This window comes from Bufo bufo, chromosome 2 (genome assembly GCF_905171765.1).
Source record: "Bufo bufo chromosome 2, aBufBuf1.1, whole genome shotgun sequence".
Taxonomy (NCBI): domain Eukaryota; kingdom Metazoa; phylum Chordata; class Amphibia; order Anura; family Bufonidae; genus Bufo; species Bufo bufo.
Window position 1 is genome coordinate 71,180,974 of NC_053390.1, and position 23,905 is coordinate 71,204,878.

The 23,905-nt window shown below is 45.3% G+C and overlaps 1 protein-coding gene across 2 annotated transcripts in view; it reads right to left on the minus strand.

Annotated features, from left to right (window-relative positions):
• LOC120992301 (phospholipid-transporting ATPase ID-like) overlaps window positions 1–23,905 on the minus strand; it is a 222,385-nt gene that overhangs the window by 16,686 nt on the left and 181,794 nt on the right. For both annotated transcript variants that reach the window (XM_040421193.1, XM_040421192.1), the window contains exons 16-17: window positions 1,223–1,411; window positions 211–326 (exon numbers count right to left, since the gene is read on the minus strand). In XM_040421193.1, coding sequence (XP_040277127.1) covers window positions 211–326; window positions 1,223–1,411 — 305 coding nt within the window. The remainder of the gene's footprint in view (window positions 1–210; window positions 327–1,222; window positions 1,412–23,905) is intronic.

Here is a 23,905-nt window from a genome sequence, read left to right on the forward strand (position 1 = left end):
TGTGCCACACAATATACAGTATACCTCTACACTGTGCCAAAGGAGTGGGGTTTACACAGGAGGAGGGAGATGCGAAGCACGCTGGGGGGCCCTTACAAATATTTGCTGTGGGGCCCAGTCACATTCGGATGGAATAGACCAGTGTGGAATCAGCGGCGTCTTACTTGGGATCATAACTGTTAGGTGTAACATAAACTGATAACAACTCACATTCAAATGATCAGTGGTTACTTCCTTCAAGTCTTCACTGGAACGGTCAAGAAGTTCATACACAATGGTGTCTGCTCCCTTACAGTACAAGGTCAGACGGCCCTCCGGGCTTCGTACTTCAAGCAGAGGAGAGATTATTTATTTTCCAACTTTTCCAATATCAAGTCCATACAAGCATACAACTCATATGTCACTCAAATCACACATCTCCACGCTACCATACATATTACATATACCGGTATATAACACTTATTACTCATCTTTATTATATACTGTAAAATAAGATGACCACACAGGGATGACCAATTTACATACCATAGGATTTAAAGGGGTTATGCCATGACCGATTTAAATAATTAAAAATGAGACATGATATAGTATGTGACGATCTCTTTCTAACAAAGCTATAACCAGCCCTGTACCGCACATGGGTCCAGAGATCTCCTCATTCATTGCTCCAAATGCTTAGCTAGATTCCCTTCTGGCTGGCATCTCAGGAGGTGTGTCCTTTCTGCTACAGCTCTGGGGCATGACCTTTCTACTATAGCTTGGGGGCATGTCTTTTATCACAGCTCTCTCTGTAACGGTCACAGCTTCCAACAGTAGATACAGCTGGTGGAAGTGGAAGGATGCAGCTAAGCATGTGCGTCCACCTCAGTGAGGTGGACATGGACTTTACTATAAACGTTAAACACCAGGGGCACCATTAAAATGAAGTAGATGTGACTGTCTTACAATTTAATTTTTGTAACAGACTAAAAATCAGTCACATAGCTGACCAATAGTGTGATTAGCTGAAGGGGGTGATTAGATGGGTAACATCTTTTCACTAATTTAGTAGAAAACAAAAAGATCTCCCTAGATGTGTACCAAGATTGAGTTATTTATGCCAGTACACTGTAATAAAAAACAAAGGTCATCATTTAAAATTCCTCTTAGCATAAAAAAAGGTTTAAAATAAAGAAAATATATTCAAAAGTTACCCCTCCATCCTTCTGACCAAAGAACTCACCAATCACTGACATCCTTTTGCGTTCATTGTTGAAGTCCAATATGGCCAATAAATCGTACAACTTGGTCTTCCCCATTTCCACCACTGTGATGGTTTCTGGGGTACGAGAGTAAAACACAAAGCCAAAGTTCCTGGCGGCAGTGACCAGCGCCCCCTCATCCGGCGACTGTGCCTGATAGACCAGTTCACCTAAGATGGACACAGAATGAGATGTCAGCAAGATGTTACCTCCACTGGACACATACAGGAGAGTGCGGATTGTCCATAGTGTCCAGTACTGCAATATGCAATACACAGGACGGCGGTCTTCACTTTGCACGTAGCAGTCAAATGTTACATATAGAACAATGGGTGAAAAGGATGTGCTGGGTAATTAGGGGAAATAGCTGAGTGAATGGTTTAGTTGGGCTTGTTTTCATGATATTCCATCATATGAGTCCCATAGTAGGCAGGGGTGCACTTAGCCTTTCTGCTGCCCGAGGCAAAAACTGAAACGGTACCGCCCCCCCCCTCCCCCATGCCAATTTCTCAACTTAACCTCTTTACCACAATGAAAGCGCTCATTGCCCATGGCCCTTCTGCTGCCCCCTCTTGTCCCATCCTGGTGCTGCCTGAGGCGAACGTGGCCTCATTGGTGGTGCACCCCTGATAGTAGGCCTGGTTTTAAAGGGTTGCAAACTTGTCAATTTCTCAGGACCTCAATTTATTAGGAGGCCCAAAGGATAGGACCCCCATGAGCAAACTAAACCCTTCCCAAATCATTTAGCCATTTATTGTAATATATTTTGGATACAGAGTTGCAGTATTATATAGGAACTATATGGCAGTATAATGTGGGCTCTTTTCTGAACACTATATATATATATATATATATATATATACAGTGAGGAACAGAAGTATTTGAACACCCTGCGGTTTTGCAAGTTCTCCCACTTAAAAATCATGAAGGGGTCTGAAATTCACATTGTGGGTGAATTCCCACTCTAAAAAAACAGATAAATCAGGAAATCACATTGTATGATTTTTTTTATGATTTATTTGTCTTGCACTGCTGAACATAAGTATTTGAACACCTGAGAAACAGCAAGAATTCTGGCTCTCATAGACTTGTTACTGTGCCTTTAAAAAGTCCACCTCTACTCCACTCATTAATCTAACTTAGTAGCACCTGTCTGAGCTCTTTAAAGACCACTGTCCACCCCACAGTCAGTCAGACGCCAACGACTAGCATGGGCAAGACCGAAGAGCTGTCAAAAGACACCAGAGACAAAATTGTGGACCTCCACAAGGCTGGAAAGGGCTATGTGGCAATTGCCAAGCAGCTTTGTGAAAATTGATCAACTGTTGGAGCAATTGTTAGAAAATGGATGAGGCTAAAGACGACTATCAGGCTTCCTCGGACTGGGGCTCCATGCAAGATCTCACTTCGTGGGGTATCACTGATGATAAGAGAGGTGAGGAATCAGCCCAGAACTACAAGGGAGGAGCTGGTAAATGACATGAAGAGAGCTGGGACCCCATTTTCAAAGGTCACTGTCGGTAGAACACTACGCCGTCATGGTTTCAAATCATGCATTGCACGGAAGGTTCCCCTGCTCAAGTCATCACATGTCCAGGCCCGTCTGAAGTTTGCCAATGACCATCTGGATGATCCAGAGGAGGCATGCGAGAAAGTCATGTGGTCAGATGAGACCAAAATAGAACATTTTGGTCTAAACTTCACTCACCGTGTTTGGAGGAAATAGAAGGATGAGTTGCATCCCAAGAATTCTATCCCTACTGTGAAGCATGGGGGTTGTAACTTCATGCTTTGGGGGATGCTTTTCTGAAAAGGGGATAAGGCGACTGCACTGCAAGAGGATGAATGGGGCCATTTGTTGTGAGATTTTGAGCAACAGCCTCCTTCCCTCAATCAGAGCATTGAAGATGGATCGTGGCTTGGTCTTCCAACATGATGACGACCCGAAGCCCACAGCCAGGGTAACCAAGGAGTGGTTCCGTAAGAAGCATATTAAGGTTCTGGAGTGGCCTAGTCAGTCTCCAGATCTTAATCCAATAGAACATATTTGGAGGGAGCTGAAACTCCGTGTTGCTCAGAAACCTGACAGAACTAGAGGAGATCTGTGTGGAGGAGTCTGTCAAAATCCCTGTTGCAGTGTGTGCAAACCTTGTCAAGAACTACAGGAAACGTTTGACCTCTGTAATTGCAAACAAAGGCTTCTGTACCAAATATTAACACTGATTTTATCAGGTGTTCAAAAACTTATGTTCAGCAGTGCAAGACAAATAAATTCTTTAAAAATCATACAATGTGATTTCCTGATTTATTTTATTTTATTCTGTCTCTCAGAGTGGGAATGCACCTACAATGTGAATTTCAGACCCCTCCATGATTTCTAAGTGGGAGAACTTGCAAAATCGCAGGGTGTTCAAATACTTCTGTTCCTCACTGTATATATATATTATATAAAGCTGGGTGTGTGTGTATGTATGTCCGCTAAAGGAATCCACACCGTCGCATTTACAATCACGAAATTTGGCACACAGGTACATCAGGTGTCCAGGAAGGTTTTAGACCACCATTCCTGAGATATCCCCCCCCCAAAAAAAAAATGCAAATATGGCACCATCACATGACCTACATTAGCCAATAGAAGCCTGAAGGTCTTTCACCTCATATCTCAACTGCAATTCACACGGTCACATGACCCTTATCAGCCAATAGAAGCTCGCAGGCCCTTAGTCTCCACATACACACAGTTTTACTCCAGGTTTCCATAACAACGATGGAGATGTGAACTGTAAAATGCATGGGAAAGTCCCGGAACTGGGGTATATCTCTCCCAGGTTCCTCAACTGGGAGGTGGGTGAAATCCAGAATGACGCTGGCTTCAGTAAATATAGTTGCTGGAGTTATTTTCTTTATTTATTCCGGGCTGGATTTTACTTGGATTGAGATGGTAGGTTTTGGCAGTGGGACCTCTCAATCCACCCCCCAAGTCCGGGGCAGGTTTTTCCCTAGCAGGAAGAGGATCGCAGGTGAAGCCTACCCTAATCAGGCTAGCATAAATCCACCCTGAGTGTGTCAGTCTGGGGGGAGTGTCTGTGAACCTGGAGCAGAGGCTCTGTCTGTGGTCTCAGTCAGGAGGACTGAGGGGCCACAAGGCTATGCTAAGCCTGATCTCTCCCCTGTGTGGACTGACGCTTGATGAGCGGAACCTGCTAAGGCTTGGCGCCTGAAACCCTGACCCTAAGCGGTACTTAGAGTTGAGTCAGGGAAACCTATGTGTTTAGGTAGAGCCCAGACGGGCAAGGTGTTTTATTTTGGCTTTGTATGTTTTTCTTTATGTCGTATGCCACAATAAAGCACAGTTTGGCCCTAAATCCTGGTGTCCGGGAAGAAGTGTGTGGTTGCGACCCCAGTGAAAGAAAGCTACCCCTTACACAACCCAGCCATTTTTCTTCACTGCTGTAGGTCAGCTTTAAAGGGGCAGGGCGCGTGGATGACACTGTTAAGGGAGCGGAGTGCTGTGGAGGTCACAGTTAAGGGGACAGGTAGGGTGGCCATTCAGGCCACCCTCAAAAGATGGACTTAAAAACCCCACCCCCAGGTCCCACTAAGTTACGCCCCCTCCCACTCCGTAGCCAAGAGGGATTGAAAAAATGAAGGCAAAAATCAACTTCTGTCAGCTGCAGGAATGGGAGGGAGGGTGACTTTCTTCCTGCAGCTCACACTCAGACAGCACAGTGCTGCTGTTTGGGAGTGAGCTGTTCAAAAGGACATCCCTGTGTCCCTCCAGGCCCTGCGCCGGACGGAGGACAGGTAGTCGGAAAGCCGGACTTTCCGGCCTAAACCCGGACCTCTGGCCACCCTAGGGGCAGGCTGCTGTGGAATCACAGTTAAGGGGATGGTCTGCTATGGAGGTCAGTGTTAAGAGGCAGATTGCTGTAGAGGCCACAGTTAAGGGGACGGGGTGTTGTGGAAAGCACTGTTAAGGAGATGGGGTACTGTGGAGGCCACTAATAAAGGGGCGGCCGCTGTGGAGGTCACTATTAAAGGGTTGGGCCGCTGTGGAGGTCACTGTTAAGAGGGCGGGCGCTGTGGAGGTCTCTGTTAAGAGGGCAGGGAGCGGTGGAGGTCACAGATAAGCGGATGGTCCGCTATGGAGGTCAGTGTTAAGGGGCGGGGTACTGCAGAGGTCACTGTTAAGGGGGCGGGGTGTTGTGGAGGTCTCATTTTAAGAGAACGGAGCTCTGTGGAGGTCACTGTTAAAGGGGCGGGTTATTGTGGAAATCAAAAATCCAACACAACAAAGAAGAACTGTGATATAGGTCTCCTATGTAGGTAATGCTAGTATTACATAGAATTCATAGTGGGCAAATCCTAAAACATAACTTTTAATATTAGATAATATGCTAAAAAACAGCTCCTTTTAGGGTCACAATATACCACGCATGTGTAACACCACCTGACCAAAAAAAAATGAAAATAATAAGACAAAACTGGTATAAAATTAAGGGCACTACTCCTAATCAGCATACAGAGATACTGAGACTCTGGGAGAGGGGAGGGGGGAATCTGTCCCTGAACTCTCCCTTGTATAGCCTCAGCCCAGAGGTACGTCTTGATGGTAGAAGCACACTGTCCCCGTACCTAATGCTATTGTGCCCTTTACAAATCCCTATCGTGGGTAGATATATAACAGTCCCAGGTCCCGACGCGTTTCCCCTCCAAATATACAAAGAAGGTTCATCAGGGGACTCAAACCAAATAGATTAAGTATATAAGGCCCCATTCACTTTATTGGCAGGCGAACCTGAAAAACTTTCAGGTCATATTTGCAGCCAACAAACACTTACTAGAAGGACAAAAATAGTCCCACAACATGGACAGTGATATACCAGAGGGGGATCATTGGCAAAAATTCACACAAAAAAAATATGTATTTTAATTAGGGGCCATTTTTATGCGTCTTAAAAGGAAACTCTCAAAAATGTGCCCTGCTGGAGCCTAGAAATTTTTTATTTCCTATCGGTTTGATGTATACAAATGTGCAGCGCTCCACGTTTTTGTATCCTGCAGAGTCCATTAAAAAAATGCATACGTTAACGTAATTTTTTTTTCTACCATGGAACTGTAGGGTGAACGGACGCCACTGTACGGCATCAGTCGGAGGCATCTGTTAACGCACACATTTTTGGTATGCATTAAATGGATGGCAAAAATAGGATGTGAACCCAGCCCTAGTGTCAGAATAAGCACCAGTACACAGCGGAGCAGCGGAGAGGGGAGGCCGCCATGTACTGACAGAGCGCTAACTGGTCCTGGTGGTCAGGGATGAGGACTGTGCTTTCCAGGGATCATTTTCTACTGGGAAATACAGGGCACAGTATAATACACTAGAATCTATATAATATAAAGATATTAGCCCTACCCCCGAATAATAATACAATTAGGTGGTCATTTATTATATGGAAATACGTCTATGTTAGGTGTAATTCTGTCACAGATTGTGGCGCAGAGGTCCTTAGCACTGCAATCTGCATATTTTTCCCGCTCATGCCAGGTCTAAAAAAGGATGGCGAAAGGGATACAGTTATGGCCATCCAGTTATTGGATACCACCGCCATACATTGACCGGATAACACCTCTGTACAGTGACCCAATAACACCGTCATACCGTGACCGGATAAAAGGGTATAAGAGGGCAGAATACGGGGTGAGGGGCACAGTACGGGGTGGGGGGCACAGTCACATGACCCTGTGACATTAGAAGGTCCTTATAGCTAATGCGGTTCATACGCCACCATAATGAGAGGCAGAGCAGTGAGACAGGGGTGTGATTATGTGGCTAGAGATAAAAAATTTAACCGTCGGCCAGTACAGGCTCCAAAAATTAGGCAATAGGCATTAACCTGACAGCAAAGAACTTTGAATTCTGTGGTTGGAGGTACATTAGGCGGTCACAGGATAAATATGTAACTGCCGGCCAGTATAGGCCCCAAAAGTTAGCCAATAGGCATTTACCTGACAGCAAAGAAATTTGGATTCTGTGGCTGGAGGTACATTAGACGGTCACAGGATAAATATGTAACTGTCGGCCAGTATAGGCCCCAAAAATTATGCATTCACCTGACAGAAAAGGCCTTTTATGCCGCTATATATACATAGAAGCATTCTTTGTTCTGGGTGGTGGCGGATATGTGTGGGCTGGCATGAGGAAATTCAATTACACGTGGTCATTACAGGTGTTAAATTCCTCCAAGATCCATGCCTCATTAATTTTTTAAATTTGAGTTAGTCCACACTAGTCGTGAGCTAGGCGAGTGCACTTATCGGTCACGATCCCCCCCTGCTGCACTGAACGTCCTTTCGGACAGGACACTGGACGAGGGGCAAGCCAAGAGTTCCATGGCAAATTGTGCCATCTCTGGCCACAGGTCAAGCCTGCACACCCAGTAGTCAACGGGTTCCTTGCTTCTCAGAGCGTCTACATCGGCTGTTAACCCAATGTAGTTGGACACCTGTCGGTTTAGGCGTTCCCTGAGGCTGGATCCAGAGGGAGGCTGTCGATGGGTTAGCTGCAAGAATGATCTCATATCCGAAGTGACCAACACATCTACAAACCGCCCTCTTTTTGCAGGCGCGGTAGGATTGATACCCGCACCTGTTTTGCTGTGGGTGGAAATTCCTCTGCCATTGCCCGCAATAGCAGAATGCAGCATCTCTCGCAGCAAGGCCTGGAAATGCTGCACTCTGACAGCCCTCTGTGATGCTGGTAACATGTCTGCCATTTTTTGTTTGTACCAGGGGTCTAAGTACGTTGCCACCCAGTACAGGTCCTTGACCTTTATGCTTTTTATATGGGGGTCCCTCTTCAAACATTGGAGCATGAAGGCCCCCATTTTCACTTAATTGGAAGTGGTGGAGCGCCCTGGCTCCTGCTCATCGCCCAGGAGAATGTCATCTTCGGTCTCCTCCCCCCAGCCACAGACAACACCAGGGATCCCCGAAAAGTTTAAACCTGCTCTTCTTGCTCCTCCCCCCAGCCACCATCCTCCTCTGACTCCTCTTCAGACTCCTGCTGACTTGTCTCAGATGGAGTAGCCCCCACTGGGAATTCATTCAGCATTGCGACTTCCTCATCTTCCTGCTCCTGCTCCTCGACGGATTGATCAATGACACAACGCAATGCACACTCCAGAAAGAAGGCGAAAGGTACGATGTCACTGATGGCGCCCTGGCTGCGACTGACCAGGTTGGTGATCTCATCAAATGGCCGCAGAAGTCTGCATGCGTAGTGCATGAGCAGCCACTGGCACGGTGAAAAAAAAACAAGCTCCCAGAACCTGTCCTGCTGCAGAGTTCGTACAGGTAGTCTGTAACGGCACGTTTCTGCTGGAGCAGACTATCAAGCATATACAAGGTGGAGTTCCAGCGCGTCGGGCTGTCACAAATCAGACGTCTGACAGGCAGGTGATGTCGCCGCTGAACGTCAGCAAGGCAAGCCATGCCCGTGTAAGATCTTCTAAAATGGACAGAGATTTTCCTGGCCTGCCGCAAGACGTCCTGGACCCCGGGGTATTTGGCAACGAATCGCTGCACGACTAAGTTCATGACGTGTGCCATGCACAGCACGTGTGTCATTTTGCCCTGTTTCAGCGCACTCAGCACCGTTGTCGCACACCACTTTAGCAACTGTCAAATTGAGCGGTGTTAGCCACTGATTGGCCTGTGACTGCAGAGCTGAAAGAAGTGCAGGACCGGTGTGGTTCTTGGCTTCCAGGCACAACAGCCGCAGCACAGCATGGCAACGTCTTACCTGGCACATCTAATAGGTTCTGGGGAGCTTGGGGGGGTGCAGCCGAAGAGGCGGTAGCAGTGAAAAAGAAGGAGTCAGCCAAGGAGGAGATGGAGGATGGGGAGGAGGAGAAGAAGAGGAGGCAGGCCTGCATGCAATCCTTGGCAGTAACACCAAATCCACAAGGGCGTCACGGGTTACATGCTTGAAGGCCGTCAGAAGGTTCACCCAGTGGGCAGTAAAAGTTATGTACCTTCCCTGCCCGTGTTTGCTAGACCACGTGTCTGTGGTCAGATGTATCTTGGCACCGACACTGTGTGCCAGAGATATATTAACTTGCTGCTGAACTTGGCCATATAGTTCAGGGATGCTCTTCTGGGAGTAATATTTACTTCCAGGGATCTTCCATTGCGGTGTGCCAATGGCCACAAATTTTCAAAAGACACCCGAGTCCACCAATTTATATGGCAGTAGTTGGCGGGCTAGCAGTTCCGACAAGCCAGCGGTCAGCCGTTGGGCAAGAGGATTATCCGGCGTCATCATTTTTTTACGCTTGAACATTTGGGCTACGGAAGCCTGCCTTCTGCCAGATGAATGCGACGACGGCACGGTGGAAGGTGGAGTGGAGGACAAATGGGAGGAGAGAGGAGAAGGAGAAGAGGCAGAACGTGGAGCGCCGGGAGTGTGGCTTTGTGGGTTCTGACGGCGTTGCTCCCACTGGGCTCGGTAATGGGAGGCCAGGTGCCTTCTTATGGCGGTCGTACCTAGGTGAGTGTTAGGCTTACCGCGACTTATGTGTTGACAGCACAGGCTGCAGATGGCAACACTATTATCAGCAGCTGACAGGTTAAAAAAAAGCCCACACTGCGGAGCCATGTGCCGGCGTCCTGAGAGCGCAAGATGTGACCATGCATAGTGGATGGCTCGCTCCAGATACATTTGCAGTCTGCTTTTTGCCTCCTGTGCACTGCGAGTTCTGCCTGCTTCTCCTCCCTCTCTGCTGCTCAGTGTCACGGGGCACCAAAGGCGCACTCGGTCTCCCATCAGCCGCAGACCTGCTGCTTAGCTTCGGGAACGAGGATCTGTGTTTGGCCTCGTTCCCAGGGCGGCTTTGCTAGCTGGGAGGCTCCCTGCTCCTAGGTCTGACTTGAGCGCCGAGCTGATGACTCGGGGCTCGACTTGTCTGTCTGTCGGTCATGTGACGCTGGCCACATCACATGACCCTCAGACCCCACTATAAATACAGGCAGCCTGCTGGCCACAGGTTGCCTGTTAATTCTAGGTTCCTGGCTATTTGTTGGACTACTGATTACTCACCTGATCCTGTTCCCTGACGATCCTTTGCCTGCTCCTCCTGTACTGCGCATCCCTCCTGGTATTGTGACCTCGGCTTCCACCTGACTACTCTTTGCGGACTCCTCTGGTACTTCTCTACTCTCCTGCTATTTGACCCCGGCTTCTCCTGACCATTCTTTGCTTAACCCTTTGTACTGCGTAGCTCTATTGGGTGTGACCCGGTCCGTTCACATTCCGTTATTTGTCTTGTCTGTCTTCCCAGCACGTATCCTGAGTTAGGGACTGCCGTCTAGTTGTCCCCTGTCATTAGGACTTGCGAGGCAAGTAGGCAGGGCCAGGGGTGAGGATGGAGCGCAGTGTTCACTATCCTCCCCCCTGTGTGTAGTGTACTTGACTTCCACTGTATCATGAATCCTCTGGTGACCCTGACTGACCATGTCTGTAACCTGATGCAGATGGTGCAGGAGCTAGGGGAGAAACTCTGTTCTTTTGAGCTATGACAAGGTACATCCATCCCTCAGGCCTCCAGTCCACATTTAGAGCCCCAGATTAAGCTTCTTGAGCCCTTTTCTGGAGATCGGAAGAAGTTTCTTTCCTTTAAAGAAAATTGTAAACTTTTTTTCCGTTTGCGCCCCGTATCCTCTGGCCCCGAGAGTCAACGCGTGGGAATTGTCATTTCCCGGTTACAGGGTGATCCCCAGGACTGGGCATTTTCTTTACCTGCTGACGCCAGTTGTTTAACATCAGCAGAGGTTTTTTTTCAGGCCCTGGGTACCCTGTATGATGAACCAGACAGGACACTGGTAGCCGAGACTGCTCTAAAGGTTCTGGTTCAGGGCGATCTACCTGCGGAGGAGTATTGCACCCAAGTCAGAAGGTGGTGTGTTCCCTCAGGATGGAATGAACCAGCACTTAAGAGTCAGTTCAGGTCAGGTCTGTCTGATAACTTAAAGGATCTTCTAGTGAGTTATCAGCTTCCAGAGACTCTAGAGGAGATGATGACCCTTGTAGTCCGACTTGACCGACGGGTTAGAGAGAGACGACAGGAACGACAGTTCTCTTCTCAGATGGTGGTCTATCCCAGAAACAACGCTGAGGTCTCTACCAAGGAACCCATGCAGGTCGGCATGACTCAAGGAAATCTGCGCCGCAGACGTGGAGTGTGTTTTTACTGCGGAGATCCTGACCATTGGATGAACCAGTGTCCTAAGAAGGCCCTCTCCGTTAAGTCTCCCAAGGCAAGGCAACCTAAAGACCAGGTACACCCTGATAATACGAAATGTAAGCTTTTGGTACCTATTACAATATCTCTGGGGGTTAATAAATGGCCGGGTAAGGCCTTTATTGACTCTGGTTCAGCGGCCAGCTTTAGTGACTCTGAGTACGCCATTAGACTGGGTATTCCAATTTTTTCTCTTCCTACACCTATCCATGTCATGGCTATTGACGCCACTCCCCTGGTAGGTGGTATGGTGAGGTCATGTACCTCAGAGATTTCTTTAACCATGGGGGAGTGCCACTCTGAACTAGGGTTGCCTTGGCTCCGATTACACAACCCCACTATTGATTGGTCCAGGGGGGAGTTGGTGAAATGGGGACCTAAGTGTGACTTGTGGTAGAATCTGATATACACTGCTCAAAAAAATAAAGGGAACACTTAAACAACACAATGTAACTCCAAGTCAATCACACTTCTGTGAAATCAAACTGTCCACTTAGGAAGCAACACTGAGTGACAATCAATTTCACATGCTGTTGTGCAAATGGAATAGACAACAGGTGGAAATTATAGGCAATTAGCAAGACACCCCCAATAAAGGAGTGGTTCTGCAGGTGGTGACACAGACCACTTCTCAGTTCCTATGCTTCCTGGCTGATGTTTTGGTCACTTTTGAATGCTGGCGGTGCTTTCACTCTAGTGGTAGCATGAGACGGAGTCTACAACCCACACAAGTGGCTCAGGTAGTGCAGCTTATCCAGGATGGCACATCAATGCGAGCTGTGGCAAGAAGGTTTGCTGTGTCTGTCAGCGTAGTGTCCAGAGCATGGAGGCGCTACCAGGAGACAGGCCAGTACATCAGGAGATGTGGAGAAGGCCGTAGGAGGGCAACAACCAAGCAGCAGGACCGCTACCTCCGCCTTTGTGCAAGGAGGAACAGGAGGAGCACTGCCAGAGCCCTGCAAAATGACCTCCAGCAGGCCACAAATGTGCATGTGTCTGCTCAAACGGTCAGAAACAGACTCCATGAGGGTGATATGAGGGCCCGACGTCCACAGATGGGGGTTGTGCTTACAGCCCAACACCGTGCAGGACGTATGGCATTTGCCAGAGAACACCAAGATTGGTAAATTTGCCACTGGCGCCCTGTGCTCTTCACAGATGAAAGCAGGTTCACACTGAGCACATGTGACAGACGTGACAGAGTCTGGAGACGCCGTGGAGAACGTTCTGCTGCCTGCAACATCCTCCAGCATGACCGGTTTGGCAATGGTTCAGTAATGGTGTGGGGTGGCATTTCTTTGGAGGGCCGCACAGCCCTCCATGTGCTCGCCAGAGGTAGCCTGACTGCCATTAGGTACGGAGATGAGATCCTCAGACCCCTTGTGAGACCATATGCTGGTGCGGTTGGCCCTGGGTTCCTCCTAATGCAAGACAATGCTAGACCTCATGTGGCTGGAGTGTGTCAGCAGTTCCTGCAAGACGAAGGCATTGATGCTATGGACTGGCCCGCCCCTTCCCCAGACCTCAATCCAATTGAGCACATCTGGGACATCATGTCTCGCTCTATCCACCAACGTCACGTTGCACCACAGACTGTCCAGGAGTTGGCAGATGTTTTAGTCCAGGTCTGGGAGAAGATCCCTCAGGAGACCGTCCGCCACCTCATCAGGAACATGCACAGGCGTTGTAGGGAGGTCATACAGGCACGTGGAGGCCACACACACTACTGAGCCTCATTTTGACTTGTTTTAAGGACATTACATCAAAGTTGGATCAGCCTGTAGTGTGTTTTTCCACTTTAATTTTGAGTGTGACTCCAAATCCAGACCTCCATGGGTTGAAAAAATTGATTTCCATTTTTTTATTTTTGTGTGATTTTGTTGTCAGCACATTCAACTATGTAAAGAACAAAGTATTTCAGAAGAATATTTAATTAACTCAGATCTAAGATGTGTTATTTTTGTGTTCCCTTTATTTTTTTGAGCAGTGTATTACCCACGGTCATTAGGGAATATTCTGATGTGTTCTCATCACCTACCCCGGAGGTTCTACCACCCCATAGACATTATGATTGCGCCATAGAGTTAGTAGAAGGTGCCAGGTTTCCTAAGGGGCGTATTTATAATCTCTCTAAGCCTGAACGCAAAGCCATGGAGGATTATAAGCCTCGGTAAGGGGCACATTAGACCTTCTGTCTCTCCTATGGGAGCGGGGTTTTTCTTCGTTAAGAAGAAGGATGGTGGTCTTAGGCCTTTTATCGATTACCGGAAATTGAATAAGATCACTATCCAGAATAGATACTCTCTCCCATTGATTCCGGATTTATTTAACCAGGTTCTGGGGGCAACCTGGTTTTCTAAGATTGACCTGAAAGGGGCATATAATCTAATCTGAATCAAGGAGGGAGACAAATGGAAGACGGCGTTCAATACTCCGGCAGGACACTTTGAATTTCAGATTATGCCTTTTGGACTCAGCAATGCCCCAGCTGTTCCAAAACTTTATGAATGATATTCTTAGAGAGTTTTAAGGTAAATTTGTCATTGTCTATCTTGATGACATTTTGATATTTTCCCCTGATTTCAAATCTCATGTGTCTCATGTTAGACAAGTATTAGAGGTGTTGAGGGAGAATTAGTTGTCCGCTAAACAAGAGAAATGTGTCTTTGGTACACAGGAGATACTGTTTCTAGGGCATGTCCTGACCCCTCACGCCTTCAAGATGGATCCTGGTAAGGTACTAGCTATTAAGGAATGGGTAAGGCCTCCATCCTTAAAGGCCTTACAGCGGTTCTTAGGTTTTGCCAATTACTACCGTAAATTTATTAAGAATTTTTATAGCTGGATCGGCGTAAAATGGTATTTATTGTAATAGTTTTTATATACTGGTACTTTAAAAACTAGGGACTTAATTGGGGGGCATCATTGGGCCCTGGTGGACCCACCCCTCCCGATCATACTTTTATTATGCAGAGTTTATTCAATTATAGCTTGCTGCTTCTCCAAGACTGCTTACCAAGAGCTGATTTACAAGAGCATTGAGATATTCAGGAGACCAACTTAGTCTAACTCAGAGTTTTTCCACTGTAGCAGAACTTCAGTGGTGTTTCTGGTCAATACTCAGACACTGTGTTTCAAGAGAGGTAAGGAATTTGCTAGACACAGTATCTCTATTGTCTGATTGCAAATGAGCATAGGCAAGTAAGGTGTTAATTTGCTGTTGGGGGAGGAGCCTTTGTGGGAGGGTGTGTATATAAACCCACACAGTATTAGCTTGCTAATTATAGCTTGCTGCTTCTCCAAGACTGCTTACCAAGAGCTGATTTACAAGAGCATTGAGATATTCAGGAGACCAACTTAGTCTAACTCAGAGTTTTTCCACTGTAGCAGAACTTCAGTGGTGTTTCTGGTCAATACTCAGACACTGTGTTTCAAGAGAGGTAAGGAATTTGCTAGACACAGTATCTCTATTGTCTGATTGCAAATGAGCATAGGCAAGTAAGGTGTTAATTTGCTGTTGGGGGAGGAGCCTTTGTGGGAGGGTGTGTATATAAACCCACACAGTATTAGCTTGCTAATTATAGCTTGCTGCTTCTCCAAGACTGCTTACCAAGAGCTGATTTACAAGAGCATTGAGATATTCAGGAGACCAACTTAGTCTAACTCAGAGTTTTTCCACTGTAGCAGAACTTCAGTGGTGTTTCTGGTCAATACTCAGACACTGTGTTTCAAGAGAGGTAAGGAATTTGCTAGACACAGTATCTCTATTGTCTGATTGCAAATGAGCATAGGCAAGTAAGGTGTTAATTTGCTGTTGGGGGAGGAGCCTTTGTGGGAGGGTGTGTATATAAACCCACACAGTATTAGCTTGCTAATTATAGCTTGCTGCTTCTCCAAGACTGCTTACCAAGAGCTGATTTACAAGAGCATTGAGATATTCAGGAGACCAACTTAGTCTAACTCAGAGTTTTTCCACTGTAGCAGAACTTCAGTGGTGTTTCTGGTCAATACTCAGACACTGTGTTTCAAGAGAGGTAAGGAATTTGCTAGACACAGTATCTCTATTGTCTGATTGCAAATGAGCATAGGCAAGTAAGGTGTTAATTTGCTGTTGGGGGAGGAGCCTTTGTGGGAGGGTGTGTATATAAACCCACACAGTATTAGCTTGCTAATTATAGCTTGCTGCTTCTCCAAGACTGCTTACCAAGAGCTGATTTACAAGAGCATTGAGATATTCAGGAGACCAACTTAGTCTAACTCAGAGTTTTTCCACTGTAGCAGAACTTCAGTGGTGTTTCTGGTCAATACTCAGACACTGTGTTTCAAGAGAGGTAAGGAATTTGCTAGACACAGTATCTCTATTGTCTGATTGCAAATGAGCATAGGCAAGTAAGGTGTTAATTTGCTGTTGGGGGAGGAGCCTTTGTGGGAGGGTGTGTATATAAACCCACACAGTATTAGCTTGCTAATTATAGCTTGCTGCTTCTCCAAGACTGCTTACCAAGAGCTGATTTACAAGAGCATTGAGATATTCAGGAGACCAACTTAGTCTAACTCAGAGTTTTTCCACTGTAGCAGAACTTCAGTGGTGTTTCTGGTCAATACTCAGACACTGTGTTTCAAGAGAGGTAAGGAATTTGCTAGACACAGTATCTCTATTGTCTGATTGCAAATGAGCATAGGCAAGTAAGGTGTTAATTTGCTGTTGGGGGAGGAGCCTTTGTGGGAGGGTGTGTATATAAACCCACACAGTATTAGCTTGCTAATTATAGCTTGCTGCTTCTCCAAGACTGCTTACCAAGAGCTGATTTACAAGAGCATTGAGATATTCAGGAGACCAACTTAGTCTAACTCAGAGTTTTTCCACTGTAGCAGAACTTCAGTGGTGTTTCTGGTCAATACTCAGACACTGTGTTTCAAGAGAGGTAAGGAATTTGCTAGACACAGTATCTCTATTGTCTGATTGCAAATGAGCATAGGCAAGTAAGGTGTTAATTTGCTGTTGGGGGAGGAGCCTTTGTGGGAGGGTGTGTATATAAACCCACACAGTATTAGCTTGCTAATTATAGCTTGCTGCTTCTCCAAGACTGCTTACCAAGAGCTGATTTACAAGAGCATTGAGATATTCAGGAGACCAACTTAGTCTAACTCAGAGTTTTTCCACTGTAGCAGAACTTCAGTGGTGTTTCTGGTCAATACTCAGACACTGTGTTTCAAGAGAGGTAAGGAATTTGCTAGACACAGTATCTCTATTGTCTGATTGCAAATGAGCATAGGCAAGTAAGGTGTTAATTTGCTGTTGGGGGAGGAGCCTTTGTGGGAGGGTGTGTATATAAACCCACACAGTATTAGCTTGCTAATTATAGCTTGCTGCTTCTCCAAGACTGCTTACCAAGAGCTGATTTACAAGAGCATTGAGATATTCAGGAGACCAACTTAGTCTAACTCAGAGTTTTTCCACTGTAGCAGAACTTCAGTGGTGTTTCTGGTCAATACTCAGACACTGTGTTTCAAGAGAGGTAAGGAATTTGCTAGACACAGTATCTCTATTGTCTGATTGCAAATGAGCATAGGCAAGTAAGGTGTTAATTTGCTGTTGGGGGAGGAGCCTTTGTGGGAGGGTGTGTATATAAACCCACACAGTATTAGCTTGCTAATTATAGCTTGCTGCTTCTCCAAGACTGCTTACCAAGAGCTGATTTACAAGAGCATTGAGATATTCAGGAGACCAACTTAGTCTAACTCAGAGTTTTTCCACTGTAGCAGAACTTCAGTGGTGTTTCTGGTCAATACTCAGACACTGTGTTTCAAGAGAGGTAAGGAATTTGCTAGACACAGTATCTCTATTGTCTGATTGCAAATGAGCATAGGCAAGTAAGGTGTTAATTTGCTGTTGGGGGAGGAGCCTTTGTGGGAGGGTGTGTATATAAACCCACACAGTATTAGCTTGCTAATTATAGCTTGCTGCTTCTCCAAGACTGCTTACCAAGAGCTGATTTACAAGAGCATTGAGATATTCAGGAGACCAACTTAGTCTAACTCAGAGTTTTTCCACTGTAGCAGAACTTCAGTGGTGTTTCTGGTCAATACTCAGACACTGTGTTTCAAGAGAGGTAAGGAATTTGCTAGACACAGTATCTCTATTGTCTGATTGCAAATGAGCATAGGCAAGTAAGGTGTTAATTTGCTGTTGGGGGAGGAGCCTTTGTGGGAGGGTGTGTATATAAACCCACACAGTATTAGCTTGCTAATTATAGCTTGCTGCTTCTCCAAGACTGCTTACCAAGAGCTGATTTACAAGAGCATTGAGATATTCAGGAGACCAACTTAGTCTAACTCAGAGTTTTTCCACTGTAGCAGAACTTCAGTGGTGTTTCTGGTCAATACTCAGACACTGTGTTTCAAGAGAGGTAAGGAATTTGCTAGACACAGTATCTCTATTGTCTGATTGCAAATGAGCATAGGCAAGTAAGGTGTTAATTTGCTGTTGGGGGAGGAGCCTTTGTGGGAGGGTGTGTATATAAACCCACACAGTATTAGCTTGCTAATTATAGCTTGCTGCTTCTCCAAGACTGCTTACCAAGAGCTGATTTACAAGAGCATTGAGATATTCAGGAGACCAACTTAGTCTAACTCAGAGTTTTTCCACTGTAGCAGAACTTCAGTGGTGTTTCTGGTCAATACTCAGACACTGTGTTTCAAGAGAGGTAAGGAATTTGCTAGACACAGTATCTCTATTGTCTGATTGCAAATGAGCATAGGCAAGTAAGGTGTTAATTTGCTGTTGGGGGAGGAGCCTTTGTGGGAGGGTGTGTATATAAACCCACACAGTATTAGCTTGCTAATTATAGCTTGCTGCTTCTCCAAGACTGCTTACCAAGAGCTGATTTACAAGAGCATTGAGATATTCAGGAGACCAACTTAGTCTAACTCAGAGTTTTTCCACTGTAGCAGAACTTCAGTGGTGTTTCTGGTCAATACTCAGACACTGTGTTTCAAGAGAGGTAAGGAATTTGCTAGACACAGTATCTCTATTGTCTGATTGCAAATGAGCATAGGCAAGTAAGGTGTTAATTTGCTGTTGGGGGAGGAGCCTTTGTGGGAGGGTGTGTATATAAACCCACACAGTATTAGCTTGCTAATTATAGCTTGCTGCTTCTCCAAGACTGCTTACCAAGAGCTGATTTACAAGAGCATTGAGATATTCAGGAGACCAACTTAGTCTAACTCAGAGTTTTTCCACTGTAGCAGAACTTCAGTGGTGTTTCTGGTCAATACTCAGACACTGTGTTTCAAGAGAGGTAAGGAATTTGCTAGACACAGTATCTCTATTGTCTGATTGCAAATGAGCATAGGCAAGTAAGGTGTTAATTTGCTGTTGGGGGAGGAGCCTTTGTGGGAGGGTGTGTATATAAACCCACACAGTATTAGCTTGCTAATTATAGCTTGCTGCTTCTCCAAGACTGCTTACCAAGAGCTGATTTACAAGAGCATTGAGATATTCAGGAGACCAACTTAGTCTAACTCAGAGTTTTTCCACTGTAGCAGAACTTCAGTGGTGTTTCTGGTCAATACTCAGACACTGTGTTTCAAGAGAGGTAAGGAATTTGCTAGACACAGTATCTCTATTGTCTGATTGCAAATGAGCATAGGCAAGTAAGGTGTTAATTTGCTGTTGGGGGAGGAGCCTTTGTGGGAGGGTGTGTATATAAACCCACACAGTATTAGCTTGCTAATTATAGCTTGCTGCTTCTCCAAGACTGCTTACCAAGAGCTGATTTACAAGAGCATTGAGATATTCAGGAGACCAACTTAGTCTAACTCAGAGTTTTTCCACTGTAGCAGAACTTCAGTGGTGTTTCTGGTCAATACTCAGACACTGTGTTTCAAGAGAGGTAAGGAATTTGCTAGACACAGTATCTCTATTGTCTGATTGCAAATGAGCATAGGCAAGTAAGGTGTTAATTTGCTGTTGGGGGAGGAGCCTTTGTGGGAGGGTGTGTATATAAACCCACACAGTATTAGCTTGCTAATTATAGCTTGCTGCTTCTCCAAGACTGCTTACCAAGAGCTGATTTACAAGAGCATTGAGATATTCAGGAGACCAACTTAGTCTAACTCAGAGTTTTTCCACTGTAGCAGAACTTCAGTGGTGTTTCTGGTCAATACTCAGACACTGTGTTTCAAGAGAGGTAAGGAATTTGCTAGACACAGTATCTCTATTGTCTGATTGCAAATGAGCATAGGCAAGTAAGGTGTTAATTTGCTGTTGGGGGAGGAGCCTTTGTGGGAGGGTGTGTATATAAACCCACACAGTATTAGCTTGCTAATTATAGCTTGCTGCTTCTCCAAGACTGCTTACCAAGAGCTGATTTACAAGAGCATTGAGATATTCAGGAGACCAACTTAGTCTAACTCAGAGTTTTTCCACTGTAGCAGAACTTCAGTGGTGTTTCTGGTCAATACTCAGACACTGTGTTTCAAGAGAGGTAAGGAATTTGCTAGACACAGTATCTCTATTGTCTGATTGCAAATGAGCATAGGCAAGTAAGGTGTTAATTTGCTGTTGGGGGAGGAGCCTTTGTGGGAGGGTGTGTATATAAACCCACACAGTATTAGCTTGCTAATTATAGCTTGCTGCTTCTCCAAGACTGCTTACCAAGAGCTGATTTACAAGAGCATTGAGATATTCAGGAGACCAACTTAGTCTAACTCAGAGTTTTTCCACTGTAGCAGAACTTCAGTGGTGTTTCTGGTCAATACTCAGACACTGTGTTTCAAGAGAGGTAAGGAATTTGCTAGACACAGTATCTCTATTGTCTGATTGCAAATGAGCATAGGCAAGTAAGGTGTTAATTTGCTGTTGGGGGAGGAGCCTTTGTGGGAGGGTGTGTATATAAACCCACACAGTATTAGCTTGCTAATTATAGCTTGCTGCTTCTCCAAGACTGCTTACCAAGAGCTGATTTACAAGAGCATTGAGATATTCAGGAGACCAACTTAGTCTAACTCAGAGTTTTTCCACTGTAGCAGAACTTCAGTGGTGTTTCTGGTCAATACTCAGACACTGTGTTTCAAGAGAGGTAAGGAATTTGCTAGACACAGTATCTCTATTGTCTGATTGCAAATGAGCATAGGCAAGTAAGGTGTTAATTTGCTGTTGGGGGAGGAGCCTTTGTGGGAGGGTGTGTATATAAACCCACACAGTATTAGCTTGCTAATTATAGCTTGCTGCTTCTCCAAGACTGCTTACCAAGAGCTGATTTACAAGAGCATTGAGATATTCAGGAGACCAACTTAGTCTAACTCAGAGTTTTTCCACTGTAGCAGAACTTCAGTGGTGTTTCTGGTCAATACTCAGACACTGTGTTTCAAGAGAGGTAAGGAATTTGCTAGACACAGTATCTCTATTGTCTGATTGCAAATGAGCATAGGCAAGTAAGGTGTTAATTTGCTGTTGGGGGAGGAGCCTTTGTGGGAGGGTGTGTATATAAACCCACACAGTATTAGCTTGCTAATTATAGCTTGCTGCTTCTCCAAGACTGCTTACCAAGAGCTGATTTACAAGAGCATTGAGATATTCAGGAGACCAACTTAGTCTAACTCAGAGTTTTTCCACTGTAGCAGAACTTCAGTGGTGTTTCTGGTCAATACTCAGACACTGTGTTTCAAGAGAGGTAAGGAATTTGCTAGACACAGTATCTCTATTGTCTGATTGCAAATGAGCATAGGCAAGTAAGGTGTTAATTTGCTGTTGGGGGAGGAGCCTTTGTGGGAGGGTGTGTATATAAACCCACACAGTATTAGCTTGCTAATTATAGCTTGCTGCTTCTCCAAGACTGCTTACCAAGAGCTGATTTACAAGAGCATTGAGATATTCAGGAGACCAACTTAGTCTAACTCAGAGTTTTTCCACTGTAGCAGAACTTCAGTGGTGTTTCTGGTCAATACTCAGACACTGTGTTTCAAGAGAGGTAAGGAATTTGCTAGACACAGTATCTCTATTGTCTGATTGCAAATGAGCATAGGCAAGTAAGGTGTTAATTTGCTGTTGGGGGAGGAGCCTTTGTGGGAGGGTGTGTATATAAACCCACACAGTATTAGCTTGCTAATTATAGCTTGCTGCTTCTCCAAGACTGCTTACCAAGAGCTGATTTACAAGAGCATTGAGATATTCAGGAGACCAACTTAGTCTAACTCAGAGTTTTTCCACTGTAGCAGAACTTCAGTGGTGTTTCTGGTCAATACTCAGACACTGTGTTTCAAGAGAGGTAAGGAATTTGCTAGACACAGTATCTCTATTGTCTGATTGCAAATGAGCATAGGCAAGTAAGGTGTTAATTTGCTGTTGGGGGAGGAGCCTTTGTGGGAGGGTGTGTATATAAACCCACACAGTATTAGCTTGCTAATTATAGCTTGCTGCTTCTCCAAGACTGCTTACCAAGAGCTGATTTACAAGAGCATTGAGATATTCAGGAGACCAACTTAGTCTAACTCAGAGTTTTTCCACTGTAGCAGAACTTCAGTGGTGTTTCTGGTCAATACTCAGACACTGTGTTTCAAGAGAGGTAAGGAATTTGCTAGACACAGTATCTCTATTGTCTGATTGCAAATGAGCATAGGCAAGTAAGGTGTTAATTTGCTGTTGGGGGAGGAGCCTTTGTGGGAGGGTGTGTATATAAACCCACACAGTATTAGCTTGCTAATTATAGCTTGCTGCTTCTCCAAGACTGCTTACCAAGAGCTGATTTACAAGAGCATTGAGATATTCAGGAGACCAACTTAGTCTAACTCAGAGTTTTTCCACTGTAGCAGAACTTCAGTGGTGTTTCTGGTCAATACTCAGACACTGTGTTTCAAGAGAGGTAAGGAATTTGCTAGACACAGTATCTCTATTGTCTGATTGCAAATGAGCATAGGCAAGTAAGGTGTTAATTTGCTGTTGGGGGAGGAGCCTTTGTGGGAGGGTGTGTATATAAACCCACACAGTATTAGCTTGCTAATTATAGCTTGCTGCTTCTCCAAGACTGCTTACCAAGAGCTGATTTACAAGAGCATTGAGATATTCAGGAGACCAACTTAGTCTAACTCAGAGTTTTTCCACTGTAGCAGAACTTCAGTGGTGTTTCTGGTCAATACTCAGACACTGTGTTTCAAGAGAGGTAAGGAATTTGCTAGACACAGTATCTCTATTGTCTGATTGCAAATGAGCATAGGCAAGTAAGGTGTTAATTTGCTGTTGGGGGAGGAGCCTTTGTGGGAGGGTGTGTATATAAACCCACACAGTATTAGCTTGCTAATTATAGCTTGCTGCTTCTCCAAGACTGCTTACCAAGAGCTGATTTACAAGAGCATTGAGATATTCAGGAGACCAACTTAGTCTAACTCAGAGTTTTTCCACTGTAGCAGAACTTCAGTGGTGTTTCTGGTCAATACTCAGACACTGTGTTTCAAGAGAGGTAAGGAATTTGCTAGACACAGTATCTCTATTGTCTGATTGCAAATGAGCATAGGCAAGTAAGGTGTTAATTTGCTGTTGGGGGAGGAGCCTTTGTGGGAGGGTGTGTATATAAACCCACACAGTATTAGCTTGCTAATTATAGCTTGCTGCTTCTCCAAGACTGCTTACCAAGAGCTGATTTACAAGAGCATTGAGATATTCAGGAGACCAACTTAGTCTAACTCAGAGTTTTTCCACTGTAGCAGAACTTCAGTGGTGTTTCTGGTCAATACTCAGACACTGTGTTTCAAGAGAGGTAAGGAATTTGCTAGACACAGTATCTCTATTGTCTGATTGCAAATGAGCATAGGCAAGTAAGGTGTTAATTTGCTGTTGGGGGAGGAGCCTTTGTGGGAGGGTGTGTATATAAACCCACACAGTATTAGCTTGCTAATTATAGCTTGCTGCTTCTCCAAGACTGCTTACCAAGAGCTGATTTACAAGAGCATTGAGATATTCAGGAGACCAACTTAGTCTAACTCAGAGTTTTTCCACTGTAGCAGAACTTCAGTGGTGTTTCTGGTCAATACTCAGACACTGTGTTTCAAGAGAGGTAAGGAATTTGCTAGACACAGTATCTCTATTGTCTGATTGCAAATGAGCATAGGCAAGTAAGGTGTTAATTTGCTGTTGGGGGAGGAGCCTTTGTGGGAGGGTGTGTATATAAACCCACACAGTATTAGCTTGCTAATTATAGCTTGCTGCTTCTCCAAGACTGCTTACCAAGAGCTGATTTACAAGAGCATTGAGATATTCAGGAGACCAACTTAGTCTAACTCAGAGTTTTTCCACTGTAGCAGAACTTCAGTGGTGTTTCTGGTCAATACTCAGACACTGTGTTTCAAGAGAGGTAAGGAATTTGC